General features: G+C 44.5%; 1 protein-coding gene across 1 annotated transcript in view; it reads left to right on the top strand.

Annotated features, from left to right (window-relative positions):
- LOC132780551 (meiosis initiator protein) overlaps positions 1-18,626 on the top strand; it is a 40,048-nt gene that overhangs the window by 15,913 nt on the left and 5,509 nt on the right. Inside the window, exons 8-12 of the mRNA XM_067473486.1 lie at positions 1,250-1,390; positions 6,141-6,217; positions 6,305-6,424; positions 6,682-6,941; positions 14,781-14,870. Of these exons, the coding sequence (XP_067329587.1) occupies positions 1,250-1,390; positions 6,141-6,217; positions 6,305-6,424; positions 6,682-6,941; positions 14,781-14,870 (688 nt within the window). The remainder of the gene's footprint in view (positions 1-1,249; positions 1,391-6,140; positions 6,218-6,304; positions 6,425-6,681; positions 6,942-14,780; positions 14,871-18,626) is intronic.

Genomic DNA, 18,626 nt, shown 5'->3' with positions numbered 1-18,626 from the left:
AAATAGAGAAAAATAATAAATGAAATAATAATAAATAGAGTAAAATAATGAATGTAATAACAATAGAGTAAAATAATAAAAGTAATAATAAATAGAGTAACATAATAAAAGTAATAATAGAGTAAAATAATAAATGTAATAATAATTAATAGAAAAATAATAAATGTAATATAATAGAGTAAAATAATAAATGTAATAATAATAAATAAAGTAAAATAATTAATGCAATAATAACAATAATAAATAGAGAAAAATAATAAATGAAATAATAATAATAAATAGAGTAAAATAATAAATGTAATGAAAATAAAAATACTAGAGTAAAATAATGTAAATGTAATAATAATGATAATAAATAGAGTAAACAATAAATGTAATAAAAATAATAATGATAACAGAGCAAAATAATAAATAACTTTGACTCGTGTATGAGTGAGACAACACCCTAAGACATGGATGGAAGATGATGTATAATTGTTTTTTAGTATGATGACTGACCACTGTAGTTTTGGATATATTTGTTGTTTTAATGTGTTATTGTAATATGAACTATGATGTTTTTACCGATTGTATGTGTTTTTATGGTTGGAAACCGGTCTGAGTCCCTCAAAAGAGGTGAGAAGGTTGGTATATAAAACTCTGAAATAAATAAATAAATAAATAAATATAAACTGAGGGGGGCTTTTTCAGCCTAAAAGAAGGGCTGAAATAATCAGCTTATACTCAAGTATATACGGTATATTTCAGAGGAAGGGATTGGCAAAACCACGAAAATGCTGTGAAATTCCCAGAGTCACTCTTAAGTTGCCAGGTGATTTGAAGGCACACGTGTATGCCAAATCTGATTTGGGTCCTTTCCCCCACATACTGCAAGTATGAACTTCCAGAGCTGCTTTTAAGACCATGACTCCTGTAAGTCTCCAGCCAATGATGACAGTTTGAGGACTGTGTGAATAGCAGTTCAAAAAGGACTGGAAAAGAAATTCTTTCTGGGCCTGATCCTTCCCCAAGCCCAGAAGGACTGTCCAGGAATCCTAGCGCTGTAGGCTCAGTGTCAGGCACAACCAATATTCCTTGCCTAAGAAAACCCTATGAAATTCATAAACTCAGTCACACACGCATACATGCAGCCTAAATATGGATGAGAAGCAGACAACATATGTTGTTGATTGGGATTGCACCTTTGTGCTATTCAATATCCTCATCTGTATACAAAGCAACACAATCAATGGCACTCTTCTTTTATCAGGGAGCTTGCAGTTGCATTCACCTGGGACCGGGGCACCAAACACTTGTTCCGATTTGGGGCTCAGCCCTTCACTTTTCTCCTCTCCGGCTCGGCTGCTCCCCAGGCACATCCTCCATGGCGGACAGGAGGAACTTTCCCCAGGTAAAAGAGCAGAAAGGTACAATCATCGGTTATGTCTGATGTTCTCATACCTAATGTATGTCTCTTCCCCCGTGACAGGAGCATCCAAGTGTAAAACACCTGTTTTAAATAGTTTTTTAAAGACGGTCCCCTCCCCCCTCTCCTTTAAAAAACTAGTGGAGACTCACTTTTTGTTGTGGTTCAGTCTGAGCCTGAGCTTGCTGAGCCTGAGTTTCCTCAGGATGAGGAGGATGATGGGTTACAGATGTCTGAACATGTTCCGGTTAATGAGGCAGTCGAAGCAGACAGTGTTGATTCTGAAGAAGAGACGGCATTTCTGTTTCCCAGAGAAAGGAATGTGGTTTTAGATAAAGATGGTGAAACTCCGCAGGTCCAGATGGAGGCTCCTTCTGGGAGCTCAGGGCCTCTTGGTTCCCAGGGTGACCAGGCCCAAGATAACGAGGTATCCGACCTTGAAGAAAGTGGAGATTTGATTAGACAGGACCATTTGCAATTAAGAGTTTGGAGAAGTGCACGCCTTGCCAACAAGTGTGAAGCTAGAGATCAACGTAATACTTTCATGTTGGGGAAACTTATTTAATGATCTGGTCGAAGGGCATTCTCTTGTCAGTCCAATGTTGCTCTTACCCTGTTAACTGTTGGGGTTCAGCCTGTGCGTGAACCTGAACCTGATTCTTTGATTGTATTTCCTGATGCCAATGAAGATGTAAATTCTGAGGTCAATGTAGAAGATGACGGTTTGTGTAGTGAAACTCCTGCAGGCTTGGAAAGCGAAAGTTCCCATGAGAATGTTTCAGAGCCAAGCGGTGAACTTTCACTCCCTTTTCCTTCCAATCTCAGTTCTCCGGAGAATCTGACACCTGGTCTCTCTAATGAGGATAGGAGAGGGCAGATTTGGCAGAGCAGGGGGGAATCTCAAAGTGTACGAAGGTCAGCTAGATTGAAACAAATGCAAACAAAACCTTCTGGCGTGTCACGTAATAGATTTCTTGGCCTTAAGTACCTCACGTCTGGAAGCCAACGCAGACCAGGCATAGTTCCAGATTCAAGCATCATCCTTGGCAGGTCTCCTGATTCCAGTGGCCTTATTCCTAAGAGGCTTCCTAGTTGCTTCAAGTACGGTTAGTGGATTGCTAACAAGTTGCAGGATTTAGCAGTGTTACTGTGGGTTTTTGATCTTGTTCATGGACATTTCTTGTTGCTGATTTCTACTGTGGCTTTTTACTTTGCATATTTCCTCTATTTTTGTACTCATCTTTCTTCAATAAAAAAGGATTGTTTTTCCTGAAGTCAAGTGTTGTGGATTGTGTCTGAGGGTCCAGTTTCCTGCTCTGGGTTGCAACATTAACTTCTGTGGAAATACCTTGGCTTTTGTGGAAAGCTTCTGGCTCTTTGGGACTTTGATTTTGATCCTGATTTTTGGAGATCTTGTCTTGCTACCATGGACTCTTGTTTAACCAATGCTAAAGGACTGTGCTTCATGTTATTTGCCTTTGGAACTTAGGAACTTTGCTTTTGCATTTAAGACTCTGTTTTGCCTACATCTTTATTTCTCTGTTTTGATTTTGCTTTTTCTCAATAAACTACAAAACCTACAGCCTTGGTGTGTGGTGGTGTCTTGAGCAAGGTGAATCTATTCTGACTTGCGACACTTTTGCTCATTACTTACTTAGGTGATCCTTTGTTGTCTGAGCAAGATTATCCTCCAAGTGCAGTATATTGGCGGTGGGTCTGTAGGTGACTGTGGAGCGCCATTCTTGACCTGCATGTTCTCCCGCAGTGAGGGCATCGGTTTTCAGGTGGAAGGCGATCCTGGTTGGGGTTGGCTTGATGCACCTTCCTCTTGTCACATTTCTCTCTTTCGCCCTCCATTCGTGCCTCTTCAAATTCTACAGCACTGCTGGTCACAGCTGACCTCCAGCTGAAGTGCTCAAGAGCAAGGGCTTCCCAGTTCTCAGAGTCTATGCCATAGTTTTTGAGGTTGGCTTTGAGCCCATCTTTAAACCTCTTTTCCTGCCCACCAATATTCCATTTTCCGTTCTTGAGTTTGGAGCAGAGCAACTGCTTTGGGAGACAGTGATTGGGCATTCGGACAACATGGCCAGTCCAGTGCAGTTGATGGCAGAGAAGCATCGCTTCAATGCTGGTGGTCTTTGCTGGTGGTCCAAGTGTAAAACTGTGTTTTAAATAGTCTTTCTAAAGTATTGTCGAAGGCTTTCATGGCTGGAATCACTAGGTTCTTGTGGGTTTTTTCGGGCTATAGAGCCATGTTCTAGAGGCATTTCTCCTGACGTTTCGCCTGCATCTATGGCAAGCTTCCTCAGAGGTTGTGAGGTCTGTTGGAAGTAGGAAAAATGGGTTTATATATCTGTGGAATGGCTGGGGTGGGGCAAGGAGCTCTTCCCTGCTGCAGTTAGGTGTGAATGTTTAGCTGATCACCTTCATTAGCATTTGAAGGTCTGCCTGAGCCTGGGAAAATCTCTTGCTGGGAGGTGTTAAGATGTGCCTGGTTGTTTCCTCTCTGTTGTTTTGCTGTTATAATTTTAGAGTTTTTTAATACTGGTAGCCAGATTTTTTTCATTTTCATGGTCTCTTCCTTTCTGTTGAAATTGTCCACATGCTTGTGGATTTCAATGGCTTCTCTGTGTAGTCTGACATGGTGGTTGTTGGTGTGGTCCAGCATTTCTGTGTTCTCAAATAATATGCTGTGTCCAGGCTGGTTCATCAGGTGCTCTGCTATGGCTGACTTCTCTGGTTGAAGTAGTCTGCAGTGCCTTTCGTGTTCCTTGATGCGTGTCTGGGCAATGCTGCTGCGTTTGGTGGTCCCTCTGTAGACTTGTCCACAGCTGCATGGTATACGGTAGACTCCTGCAGAGGTGAGAGGATCCCTCTTGTCCTTTGCTGAACGTAGCATTTGTTGGATTTTCTTGGTGGGTTTGTAGATTGTTTGTATGTTGTGTTTCCTCATCAGCTTCCCTATGCGGTCAGTGGTTCCCTTGATGTATGGCAGGAACACTAAATAGGAACACTATTTGAGCTCGGTCAGCTGTCATCACCAGCCATATATTCAGCCCATATGAATTGAATTGCTTTTATAATTGTTTTAACTGCATTTTGATCATTGTTATGGCATCGAATATCTGCCAACTGTGAATTGCCTTGAGTCGCCCCTGGGTGAGAAAGGCGGTATACAAATGCGGTAAGTAAATAAGTAAATAAATAAATATGATTTTGTGATATTTGGTTGGTTTCTGTAAATCAAAATAGATGTTTTATGTATATGTATATATATATATATAGAGAGAGAGAGAGAGAGAGAGAGAGTGTCACTATAAATATAGCAAATAATAATATTTTGTTTGATTGCGTTTTGTTTAATTTTTCCTCCTCTTCCTCCTCCTCCACAAAGGGACACCTTTTTAAATCTTGAAACATGGTTCTCATGTTCCCTCTCTAGCTTCTCTTCTCCCAGCTAAACATCCCCCAGGAAGATAGGAGGAAGGAAAAAGGGAAGGAAGAAAAGGTGGAAGGGAATGGGGGGAGGGAAGGGAGGGATGGGAGAAGGAAGGAAAGACAAAAGTGAAGGAAGGAAGGAAGGAAGGAAGGAGAAAGAGAGAGAGAGGGCAGGAGGGAGGAAAGACTTAAGAAAAGAAGGAGGAAAGGGTGAAATGGAAGAAAGAATAAGAGGAAGGAAGGAAGGAAGGAGGGGAAGGGTGGAAGGAAGGAAGGGAAAGGAGGGAGGAAAGAGAGAAGGAAGGAAAGAGAAAAGGGAAGGAAGGAGAAAGAGAGAGGGAAGGAGGAAGGAAAGAAGGAAGGAAAGACAAAAGGGGGAGAAGGAAGGAAGGAGAAAGAGAGAGAGGGCAGGAGGGAGGAAAGACTGAAGAAAAGAAGGAGGAAAGGGTAAAAGGGAAGGAAGAATAGAAGGTGAAAGAGGGAGGGAAAAAGGAGGGGAAGGGTGGAAGGAAATGGAGGGAGGGAAGTGAGGGAGAAGGAAGGAAAGAGAAAAGGGAAGGAAGGAGAAAGAGAGGGGGGCAGGAGGGAGGAAAGACTGAAGAAAAGGAGGAAAGGGTGAAAGGGAAGGAAGAACAGAAGGTGAAAGAGGGAGGGAAGGAAGGAGGTGAAGGGTGGAAGGGAATGGAGGGAGGGAAGGGAGGGAGAAGGAAGGAAAGACAAAAGGAGAGGAAGGAAGGAAGGAGAAAGAGAGAGAGGGGGCAGGAGGGAGGAAAGACTGAAGAAAGGAAGGACGAAAGAGTGAAAAGGAAGGAAGACTAGAAGGTGAAAGAGGGAGGGAACGAAGGAGGGAAAGGGTGGAAGGAAGGAAGGGAAGGAAGGGAGGAAAGAGAGAAGGAAGGAAAGAGAAAAGGGAAGGAAGGAGAAAGAGGGAGAGGGAAGGAGTGAGGAAAGAAGGAAGGAAAGACAAAAGGGGGAGAAGGAAGGAAGGAGAAAGAGAGGGAAGGAGGAAGGCAAGAGAGGAGGAAGGAAAGATAGGATGGTGAAAGAGGAGGGCCTGAGAAAAGAGCCCAAGTGGCTACATCCAGACCTTGGCCTTGGTTTGCCCATAGCTGATCTAAAGGTTTGGCGCACAACATAATGAGAAACTAAAACTAGGAATGGTAATTAGTGAACCAACAATAAAAGCCATTCTACTGATACCAAAAACTGTGTGCTTCCAGAGGATCCCTTGCCCCTAGCAATTCAAGAACTGTATGCCTCTCTTTAATGGATCCCTGTCCTCCCTATTTCCTTGCAGTGTTGTTTGAAGATGTCTATCTATCCCCTCAGTCCAGTCATTATCCTCTGACCCTTTCGGGAACCCTCCTGAGGAAGGTAAATCTGTTCCGCCCTTCTCTCATTATTATACCTTTGCCATGTTTCTCTTTTGCCAGAACATATCTCTTCCTTTGCCTCTTGCAGTCAGCCTTTACGCTGGATCACTGCTACCTTTCCTGCAGCGAAATGGAGGAAAGCAGCCCCAGCCCTGCCTCAAGAATGAATGAGATGCCAACCCCATGGCAGAAATACTTCTTTCAAAAGGTGGGAAGAAAGTGTGGTGATTGTGCAAGAGGTGTTGTTTTCCTCTTCCAGCTTGTGCTGGGTCTATTTTATTTTCCTTTTTCAATGTCATAAGATTTTTAGGAAAGTCCAAAGTCCAAGACACTTGAAGGGCCAAAGTTTAGCCATGCCTATGAGTCTAGACTTCTAACGCGTTTGGGTTTCTGAGGAGGCAGTTTTGCATGCTTGACTTCTGTACTGAGTTGCCTGCGCCTATTCCCATCTTGTCTTCTTTGGAGGCTGCCAACTTCACGTCCGAATACCCCGTCACCTCCAGCGATGAGAACAGCGACAGCGCCTGGGTGCCTTGCAAGAGGGTCAGGAAGCCATCGCAAGCATCCTCTCACAAAAAGAAGAAGAAGAAGAAAGGGGTGAAGAAGCAGAGGCACCGGGCCGGAGCCTGTGAGAAGCGCAGCGGAACCTCCCCTCTGAAGCTGAAGAAGAAATGTGTGAATGGGTTTATCATGTTCTGCCGCCTGAACCGCAAGCACTACATCAGGTGAGAAAGGCTGAAGTCCACTCCGATCAATATATAGCAGGCCTGAGCAAACTTGGGCCCTCTAGGTGTTTTGGAATTCAACTCCCACAATTCCTAACAGCTGATAGGCTCACTGATAATCAACAAGGCCAAACTTATTATAATACATTTAATAATAATAATAATAATAATAATAATTTTGGCAGCCCAACAACAAGCCATTTGAACCAATGCCATCCAAGCCAGAATAGAAAAGTTGATTTATTTATTTATTTATTTTATTTGTCGTGTCAGAGTCACCAGTTCATCATATTACATTTCTAACAGAACAAAGCAAACAAAACTTGTGAGTTTGGTAGTTAAATGTCCTTTGACCAGTATCTGGCCACTTGGAGTGCTTCTGGCGTTGCTGCAAGAAGGTCCTCCATGGTGCATGTGGCAGGGCTCAGGTTGCATTGCAGCAGGTGGTCAGTGGTTTGCTCCTCTCCACACTCGCATGTCGAGGATTCCACTTTGTGGTCCCATTTCTGAAGGTTGCCTCTGCATCTCATGGTGCCAGAGCGCAGTCTGTTCAGCGCCTTCCAAGTCACCCAGTCTTCTGTGTGCCCAGGGGGGAGTCTCTCATTTGGTATCAGCCATTGGTTGAAGTTCTGGGTTTGAGCCTGCCACTTTTGGACTCTCGCTTGCTGAGGTGTTCCAGCGAGTGTCTATGTAGATCTTAGAAAACTATGTCTAGATTTAAGTCATTGACATGCTAGCTGATACCCAAACGGGATGAGCTGGAGTTGTCTCTGCCTTGGTCCTTTCACTATTGGCTGCTACTTCCTGGCGGATGTCAGGTGGAGAAAAGTTGATGACAGATCCCAAGTGTAGACTGCAAGGTATTGTGCCTCTGCTTGTAGTCTGTCTGCACAATCTTCTTGCATCAGCTGAGGATGGGATCTATTGTTTCATCTGTTTCCTTGCAGAGTCTACACTTGGGATCAGAAAAGTTGATGACAGATCCCAAGTGTAGACTCTGCAAGGAAACAGATGAAACAATAGATCCCATCCTCAGCTGCTGCAAGAAGATTGTGCAGACAGACTCCAAGCAGAGGCACAATACCGTTGCTCAGATGATTCATTGGAACTCGTTCCACAATCCCATCTGCCTGCAACGAAGAACTGGTGGGATCACAAGCCGGAAAGCGTTATAGAGAATGAACATGTCAAACTCCTCTGGGACTTATGGATTCAGACAGAGTGAGTTCTGGAGCACAACAGTGCTCTCTGGATGTAGGTGAGCTACAGCTCCCAAACTCAAGGTCAATTTCCACCAAACAGTATTTTCTGTTGGTTGTGAGAGTTATGTGTACCAGGTCTGGTTCAAATGCATCATTGGTAGAGTTCAGAATGCTCCTTTAATTTAAATGAACCATAAATCCCAGCAACTACAACTCCCAAATGACAAAATCACACCCCACCCCCCATCCCACCAGTATTCAAATTTGGGTGTATTGGGTATTTGTGCCAAATTTGGTCCAGTGAATGAAAATACATCCTACATATCAGATATTTACATTATGATTCATCACATTAGCAAAATTACAGTTATGAAGTCGTAACAAAAATAATGTTATGGTTGGGGGTCACCACAACATGAGGAACTGCATTAAGGGGTCGCAGCATTAGGAAAGTTGAGAACCACTGACCTAGAGATTCCTTGAGAGGTGGTCTCTCAGGGTAAAAAAATAGCAATATTTATTTGCATTTCTTTTTCACTTTAATGGGTGTTTTGTGCCCCTGTATATCAAAGGCCTGACTGTATATAAAATTAATCCTTTTTTTTGGGGGGGGGGGGGGGGGAGAAGCATATACAGGGTTAGTCAAAATGCATAGGCCAATAAGCCATTCAATTGAATGGCTTATTGGCCTATGCATTTTGACTAACCCTGTATAACTAACTTATGTATGACCTGCAAAATATAAAGGGTTGTCATGTAATGAGCTTTCATCTGTTGTTCCCTCTTAGAGCCACAAGTCGATTGAGGTTATATATATTGCACTGTAGTTATTGTTAGCTGCCTTGGGTCTTTTTAAAAAGAGAGATAAAGTAGGGGTAGAAATAATAATGATGATGATGATGATGATGATGATAATAATATTTATTTATTTATTTTCTTCATTTGTATACCGCTCTTCTCAGCCCTCAGGTGACTCTGAGCGGTTAACAACCAGTTTCAACAACACAATACAAAATCATTAATCAATTGAAACAGTAGTATCAATTAATTAACACCAAAATATCAATACAACAGTACTGCACTATAACAACCCATCACGTCTCATCAATAGAATCAGCATCCGAACTCATTGTCCATTATTCCATTCCAATAATCAATCAATTGCACTGCTTAGTTGAAAGCCTGTTCGAAAAGCCAGGTCTTCACACTCCACCGGAATGCCAATAAAGAGGGGGCCGATCTGATGTCTGTAGGGAGGGCGCTCCACAGCCGAGGGGCCACCACTGAGAAGGCCCTGTCTCTCGTCCCCGCCAGGCGTGCTTGTGAAGCCGGCGGGACCGAGAGCAGGGCCTCCCCAGACGATCTTAACGTCCTAACTGGTTCATAGGAGGAACCAGTTATTAATATTAATAATAATATTCATATTAATAATAATATAATGGATCCCAAGTGTCTGGGACTATGTGATGTATCAGCGAATAATGCATGCAGATCCCAGTAGGATGTCCTTTTGCAGCTGACAGATGGTAATTTTGTCAGCGCTGATTGTGTTTAAGTGCAGACCAAGGTCTTTAGGCACTGCACCCAGTGTGTCATCCAATACAACAACCAGCATAGTGATCTTGTTTGCTTTGTACTAATCTAGTTATGTTTCTAATGATGATGATGATGATGATAATAATAATGACAGAGTTTTGGAGCACAATACTCCTGACCTCACAATCGTGTTAAAAAGCAAAATATGGATCGTCGATGTCATAATCCCAGGTGGTAGCGGGATTGAAGAGAAACAACTGGAAAGGCTGACACGATCCGAGGGTTTAAAGATTGAACTGCAAAGACTCTGGCTCAAGCCAGTCAAGGTGGTCCCAGTGGTGATCGGCACACTGGGTGCAGTGCCTCAAGACCTTAGTCTGCACTTAAACACAATCGGTGCTGACAAAATTACCATCTGCCAGCTGCAAAAGGCCACCTTACTGGGATCTGCACGCATTATTCACCGATACACACATAGTCCTAGACACTTGGGAAGTGTCCGACGTGTGATCCAATTCAACAGCCAGCAGAGTGTCTGCTGTGGACTCATCTTGTGGTGTTTCAAATAATAATAATATTTAAAAAAATTAATAACATTAATTTGAAATTACCAAAAGCTAATTAATCATTTCTTAATCAAGCTATAAAATCAAATATAATCTTGGTAGCAGCCTTTAAAGGTAATCCATTGTTCTGACCTCCTTAGGAGGAATACCCTATATGGCTGAACTATATATATAAGTGGACACAGCTGATATTTGCTTCTGTCGCCTGCACGTGTCTTTATTACAGCGTTAAAATCTGACATCTTGTTTGAAAGCCCACAGTTCTAGGAAGCCTCCTGCCTTTGTCGCAGAGAGTCTCTTCACGTGGGCTTCTCCTCCTGCATTGAATTCCCTCCTCTATGAAAAACGAGATAGAGGTGATTTTATCAAATGCGCTGTATCCAGGGAGCAGACAAAGAAGCCAGCATGACAAGCTGTGCCTCGAGCGCAACCATTCCTTAAGCAAACACGGGCCTGTTTGTAATCCAATCCCCAGCAGTTGCTTTTCATTATAAATTGCTAGGAAAGTTGGATATAATTTTAAATCCCGAGACCTGTGGCTTGAGAAGGGATGTATGTGTGTGTGTGTGTTTTTCCATGTCAGGGGCGACTTGAGAAACTGCTCAGATGTTTTACCATCCTGTGGGGTGCTTCTCTCAGTCCCTGCATGAGAAGCTGAAGCTGACAGATGGGAGCTCACCCTGCTCCCCAGATTCGAATCACCGACCTTTTGGTCAGCAGTCCTACCAGCACAAGGGTGGAGCCCCCAGTGGCGCAGTGGGTCAGTCCTTGTACCGGCAGGACTTCAGTCCTTGTGCCGGCAGGACTGAAGACCGACAGGTCACAGGTTCAAATCCGGGGAGAGGCGGATGAGCTCCCTCTAACAGCTCCAGCTCCTCATGCGGGGACATGAGAGAAGCCTCCCACAAGGATGATAAAACATCAAATCGTCCTGGCGTCCCCTGGGCAACGTCCTTGCAGACGGCCAATTCTCTCACAACAGGAGCTCCTGACACAACAACAACAACAACAAAAAAAAAGCACAAGGGTTTAACCCAGGAGTCCACAAACTTTTTAAACAGAGGGCCAGGTCACAGTCCCTCAAACTGTTGGAGGGCCGGATTATAATTTGAAAAACAAACAAACATGAATTCCTATGCACACTGCACATATCTTATTTGCAGTGCAAGAATCACTTAAAATAATACAATAATTAAAATGAAGAACAATTTTAACAATTATAAACTTATTAGTATTTCAATGGGAAGTGTGGGCCTGCTTTTGGCTGATGAGATGGGGTTGTTGTCGTTGGTGTTGTAGTGTGCTTTCAAGTCGTTTCAGACTTAGGTTGACCCTGAGCGAGGGCCAGGCAAATGACCTTGGAGGGCCGTATCCAGCCCCCGGGCCTTAGTTTGAGGACCCCTGGTTTAACCCATTGCACCCCCGGAGATTCCTGGGATGTGTGCTGAGATTAGGTTTCATTCACTTTTTTGTTTACTATGGGTTATAAAACATTGCTTTTCATGGCAGCAGATGGTTGGTGTGGCAGGGAGTTGCCACAGCAACTTTATTCTCTCAGGGCCTTTCCACAAAGACATATGACACAGAGTATCAAGGCTGATAACTCACAATATCTGCTTTGAATTGGGTTGTCTTGAGTCCACACTGCCATATAATCCAGTTCAATGTGGATTTTATACAGCTATATGGAAAGGGCCTCCAAAGCTCTGTTTATTTATTACTAGCCGTCCCGTGCCACGCGTTGCTGTGGCCCAGTATGGTGATCTGGAAAATAATGTAATGAGAAAGTGTTGGTTTCTAATATATGTAATGTCTTTATGCTTGTGGGTAAACAGTATTTCTTGTGTTTCTTTGTCAGTGTTGATGTGGAGATAGTCTGGTTTGCCTACTCTGAAACATGGAACATACTATTGCCCTTCTTTAGGGGTCCCTTTCAAATCTATGATACTATATTTCTCTGTGTGTGTGAATAATATATATCTATCTATATCTATGGCTGGATGGCTCTTTTTCAGGAGGGCTTTGATTATGTTTTCTTGCCCTGGTGAAGGGAGTTGACCTGCATGGACTTAAATATTTTCTGTTGGTCATATGGGTTCTGTGTGGGAAGTTTGGTCCAATTCTGTCATTTGTGGGGTTCAGAATGCTCTTTGATTGTAGGTGAACTATAAATCCCAGTAACTACAAATCCCAAGTGTCAAGGTCTATTTCCCCCAAGCCCCATCTGTGTTCATATTTGGGCATATGGAATATTCATGCCAAGTTTGGTCCAGATCCATCATTGTTTGCGTCCACAATGCTCTCTGGATATAGGTGAACTACAACTCCTAAACTCAAGGTCAATGCCCACCAAACCCTTCTAGTGTTTTCTGTTGGTCATGGGAGTCCTGTGTGCCACGTTTGGTTCAATGCCATAATTGGTGGAGTTCAGAATGCTCTTTGATTGTAGGAGAACTAGAAATCTCAGCAACTACAACTCCCAAATGACAAAATCAAAATTTTCTGAGTGAAGGACATACATTGGGTTGTTAGGTGTCTTGTGTCCAAATTTGGTGTCAATTAGCCAACTGGTTTTTGAGTTCTGTTAATCCCACAAACGAACATTACATTTTTATTTATATGGATTTATTTATTTACTGTATTTATATACCGCCTTTCTCACCCCTGGGGGAACTCAAGGCGGTTTACAACATACTAATGGCAAAAATTCAATGCCAACATGCAGTATTTATTTATGACATTTATATGCCGCCCTTCTCACCCCGAAGGGGACTCAGAGGGGTTTACAAGTTATATGTACATACAATATATTATATTAACATAGCACAATATTAGGTTAAGGTAAAAGTTTTCTCCTGATATTAAGTCCAGTTGTGTCCAACTCTGGGCATTGCTGCTCTGTTATGTTGATGACTGTTATGATAATTTGGTTATAATTAATTGCTATTGTTTTAACTCTGTATGTATTTATGGTTTTATACTGTGTTATTGATTTCTGGCATCAAATTGCTGCCTTTGTTAGCCACTCTGAGTCTCCCCCCCCCCCCCCCACCCCCGGGGGTTGAGAAGGGTGGGGTAAAAATGCTGTAAATAAATAAATAAAAAATAAAAATCTCCATTTCTAAGCTGAAGAGCCAGCATTGTCCATAGACACCTCCAAGGTCATGTGGCCAGCATGATTGCATGGAATGAGTGCCGTTACCTTCCCACCGGATCTACTCACATTTGCGTGTTTTCGAACTGCTAGGTTAGCAGAAGCTGGGACTGACAGGGGGAGCTCACCTTGCTTCCCGGATTCGAACCTGCGACCTTTTGATCAACAAGTTCAGCAGCTCAATGTTTTAACCCACTGCACCACAGGGGACTCCTAGCACAATATTAGTATTATTTATAACTATATTGTATTATACCACTATACTGTAATATTATTAGTAATATTACATGTAATATGAAATATAAAATTATTATATTGTATTACTATTAGTATTATATCCCCTCAGAGGTGAGAAAAGCAGTAGATAAATGCAGTAGTAGTAGTAGTAGTAGTAATAAATTAGGTGGTAAAATAATAATAATACATTAGGTGGTAAAATTAGGTGCTTTGGCTTATATTCAGACGGCTTATACTCAAGTATATACGGTATATAACTGTCCAGCAGAGTTGTTGGAATAATAATGGATCTACACTTCTGTATAATCCAATATCTGATTCCTGATTATCTGCTTTGAACTGGATTATATGAGTCTACACTGCCATATCGTTCAGTTCAAAGCAGATAATCTGGATCCAGAAACTGGATTATATGGCTATGTAATTGGGGCAGAAGTCTAAAACTTAATCATAAGACTGTGTCAGCTCCCAAGTACATTGTTATTATGGGTTGTTGTAGGTTTTTCCGGGCTATATGGCTACTACTACTACTACTACTATTATTATTATTATTATGTATATAATAATAATGCAGTCATGATCTTGGAGGTGTCTATGGACAACGCCGACTCTTTGGCTTGGAAATGGAGATGAACTCCACACCCCAGAGTCGGACACTACGGGACTTAGTGTCAATGGAAAACCTTTACCTTTATATAATAATAATAATAATAATAATAATAATAATAATAATACGAAATCCATATATATCTCGTTTGCTGTGTCATACTGTGTTTTTGTATCAGTAAAATAATAAAAATACATTATAATATTATCAATATTCTATGTGTATACAATATAATATATTATTAGCACAGCACAATATTAGTATTATATATTACTGTATTGTACTATACCACTACACAGCACACAAAGAAATCATAATAAATAATTACTACATATAACTATGAACTTAAAATCAATTTAAAACCATTAAATGTAAGACATACATAAAATTTACCAACTTAGGAATTGTGGGAGTTGAAGTCCAAAACCGCTGGAGGGCCCAAGTTTGCCCATGCCTGCTTTAAAGGGATAAAGGCACACTCCTTATGAGTTTGAATGACCAAATCAGTGTGTGTTCCTTTTGTTTTTGTGCTGGCAGGGCTTATCCAGGTATGGCTTCCACAGCGGCAACTAGAGAACTGGCCCAGCTGTGGCGCTTGATGACGAAACAGGAGCGGAGGCCATATTGGTAGGTCTAGTCTTAGTCCAAAGAATCCCTTGTCATGGAAGTACTGTTTACAAGTAACATAGTGAGCTACATTATGCAGACTTCATGACTTGTGGATTTGATCAAAATGTTCTCTTTTGGAATCTCTAGGTGGGTGGTTCTCAACCTGTTGGCCCAAGCCTGGTATAGATACATGCTGGAGGACCTAGAGCAGTGTTTCTCAATCGGGGGGGGGGGGGTTGCCAGGGGGTGTTAGAGGGGTCACCAAAGACCATCAGAAAACACAGTATATTCTGTTGGTCATGGAGGTTCTGTGTGGGAAATTTGACCCAATTCTATCATTGGTGGGCTTCAGAATGCTCTTTGATTGCAGGTGAACTATAAATTCCAGCAACGACAACTCCCAAATGTCAAGGTCTATTTTCTCCAAACTCCACCAGTGTTCACATTTGGGCATATTGAGTATTCGTGCCAAGTTTGGTCCAGATACATCATTGTTTGAGATCACAGTGCTCTCTGGATGTAGGTGAACTACAGCTCCCAAACCCAAGGTTAATGCCCACCAAACACTCCCAGTATATTCTGTTGGTCATGGGGGTTCTGTGTGGGAAGTTTGGCCAAATTGTATCATTGGTGGGCTTCAGAATGCTCTTTGATTGCAGGTGAATTATAAATTCCAGCAACTACAACTCCCAAATGTCAAGGTCTATTTTGCCCAAACTCCACATTTGGGCGTATTGAGTATTCATGCCAAGTTTGGTCCAGATACATCATGGTTTGAGATCACAGTGCTCTCTGGATGTAGGTGAACTACAGCTCCCAAACTCAAGGTCAACGCCCACCAAACACTTCCAGTGTTTTCTGTTGGTCATGAGAGTTATGTGTGCAAAGTCTGGTTTCCTGTCGTAGTTAACTGTGAATCGCACATTGTGGTATCCCTGCGCCAGCGCAGGCCAGCTTCGGAACCTTCTAGAAAGCTCAAAGAATTGTATCCCCCTCGTGGCTCCACCTCCCCCTCCTCGAGTATATAAGGCCCTACGTGGAGCCCGCCCTCCATCCTCTTTTTTTCCGCCGTTAGCAGACAGCTAAATCGAACCTTACAGCTATCTTGGACTTGACTTTTGGACTGTTTAATCGGAATTAGCAAGGTACTCTAATCCCCCTCGACTCGGACTGGTACAAGGACTCTTCTTTGATATCCTCACTTTGCTCCCGACGGGCAAGATGGCTACCACCTCTTTCAAAAGGTGCTCAGCATGCCCCAACGTGCTCCCCGATGCGGACGGGCACAATCTATGCCTGACCTGCCTGGGCGAGGGACACCTCACCCAGTCCTGTGCTGTGTGCGCGGCCTTCACGCCGCAGACAAGAAAAAGCAGGGAGCTTAGATTAAAGGCGGCCCTGTACGAGAAGGCCCTGATGCCTGACCTCCCAGGCCCCCGCACGCTAGATGGGAAAACCACTCTGTTGCCCGGGGCCAAGCCGCAATCCGCAGTCCCAAAGAAGAAGGCGAAAAAGCAAGGGGAGAAGGCCAGGCAAGATGGCCTCCCGGTGTTTGCTCAGGAGACAGCCTCCGGAAAAAGGGCGGGAAAGACTTCCCCGGCCCTCCAAGCGGCTGCGGATAAAAGCCCTTTGATGCTAGCCGAGCGGCTACCGCTGGAGACCCGACCATCCCCTGGGCCGACCTTGCCATCGCCGGTTTCGGCTGGCTCCCCGGCACCGATGCAATCCCCTCCTACCTTGGTGAGGGAGTCGGATGCGGCCGAAGGACTCCTGGAGGCCCCCCGGCCTTCCGCCGGCATCGATCTTCCGAGCTCGGCCGAGCTCCACCTGCTTGAGCTCCAAATGCCTCCCTCCCCGGGGGGCGTGGCCGCAGATTGGGAGCCACTCGCCCCTCCCGCCAGGAGGGCGGAGGAAAGGCCCGTGATGTCATCAGGGGCTTCCCCGGCGCCGGCAGCGGAGGCGGAGTTTGCGGTCCCTGCTCCCCCGAGACCGAGGAAGCAAAGGGAAAAACGAGGCACCAGCAAGAGGAGGAGGTCCCGCTCTCCCTCTCGGCACAGCAAGAGGCGCGCTGAGTCCCGGCGCCGACGATCGAGGGCCAGGTCTCGCGCGGGGTCATCTTCCTCCTCCTCTTCGAGTGACTCCTCCTCCTCCTCCTCCTCCTCCTCCTCCTCTGAGTCTGCTCGCTCGGCCTCCACAGCGAGGAGTTCCAGGCGAGCTCGTCGGGGCCAGAGGCCTCAGCCCACGATGCCTCAATGGGGACCCTATGGCCCAGGACCCTATCCGTTTGCAGGACCTTGGGGCTTGGGCCCTGCTGGACATTTCATGTATGCTCAGCATACAACCCACCCTTTCGCCCCCTTGGCGGGCATGGACGCAATCCAGGGTATCCAGCAGAGGGGATGTGGAACTGCAACCACTGTTTTTCCCCCCACACCGTCGGCCTCGACATCATTGATTGCTCCCCCTGCTGGTGGGCAAAGGCAATTGAGCTCTACTCAAATTGCTAATACTGAACAGGGCTCTAACTGTATTGAGCAGAGTGTTTGTGTTGAACGTTTGACATGTACTGACCCGTCAAATTGTGAGGTTGTTAATTCTGTGAATGCTAACCCTCCTGCACCACCGAGCACCCCTCAGGTGATCCAGGAGTTGACAGTGCCTTCAGGTGATCAGGCCGCCTTGGAGTTAGAGGAGTCAGATTCCTCTGCAGAACATCTGATTCCCTTCAGGCTAGGGAAACACCCGACCCTGCTCCGTTGCCACCAGATTTTAATAAATTTACCTCGCTGATAGATATAATGGTCAAGGCCCTCGACATATCAGCACCAAAGGCACAGGAACATGTCGAAGACCCAATGTTTCCGTCCGAGGAACAGGCCACCCCAACCCCCACATCACTCCCGATGCTTCCATATCTTTTGAAGCTAGCCAAAATCCTGGATGCTGCCCCGACCAGCGTCCCGGCCACACCCAAGAGAGTTGACTCCTTATACAGGATCAACCTCTCGGCTGCCAAATGGGTGGCCAATCCACCGAAACCCAACACGGTGGTGGCCGAGGTAGTGAAATCAAAAAAACCAAAGAGCACTCTGTCAGCCCCCCCTGACAAAGAAGGCAAGAAATTAGATCTCCTAGGAAAAAAGGCCCATTTAGCGGCAGGATTAGTTACTAGGATGGCGCACTACGCTACCTATATGTCCGGTTACCAAACATTCCTATGGACCAAAATCCTCCCTCATCTGGACAAACTCCCCCCTGAGGAACAACGTTTCCCAAAGGCATTGCACACAGAGGCCTTACTGTTATCAAAGGTCCAGAAAGACTTCGCAAAGCACCTTGCGGAGTCAGCGGGCCACCTTTTCGCTACGGCGACGTCTATTCGTAGACACGCGTGGTTGCGCACTGCCAACTTATCTGAAGAGGGCAAGGCCCTAGCAGAGGACCTCCCTCTACACGAGGGAGGCCTCTTCAACCCGGAAACGGACGTGACCCTAAAAGAAAAGCAGGAGGTGAGACAAGCTGCCGGTAAGTTTGGCTATACCTGGCAGCCATACAACCAAAGTCGCCCTAGATGGCAAGCTCCTTCAAACCAATACCGCAGGAATTTTAATAATTCCTTTTCTGGGTCAGCCAGAGGTAGGGGACCGCCGTCCCCCAAATTTCAAACCAACAAGAGAGGTTCCTATTCTTCGAAGGCAAGATATCAGCCATACCAGGCTAGATCTAAGAATCAAGGTGCCTCAAGGAAGCGTCTTTGACGCCCCTGCTGAGACA

This window comes from Anolis sagrei, chromosome X (assembly GCF_037176765.1).
Source record: "Anolis sagrei isolate rAnoSag1 chromosome X, rAnoSag1.mat, whole genome shotgun sequence".
In the NCBI taxonomy this organism is placed as follows: domain Eukaryota; kingdom Metazoa; phylum Chordata; class Lepidosauria; order Squamata; family Dactyloidae; genus Anolis; species Anolis sagrei.
Note: the sequence above shows the minus strand (reverse complement) of the source record. Positions and strands in the feature narration are given on the sequence as shown.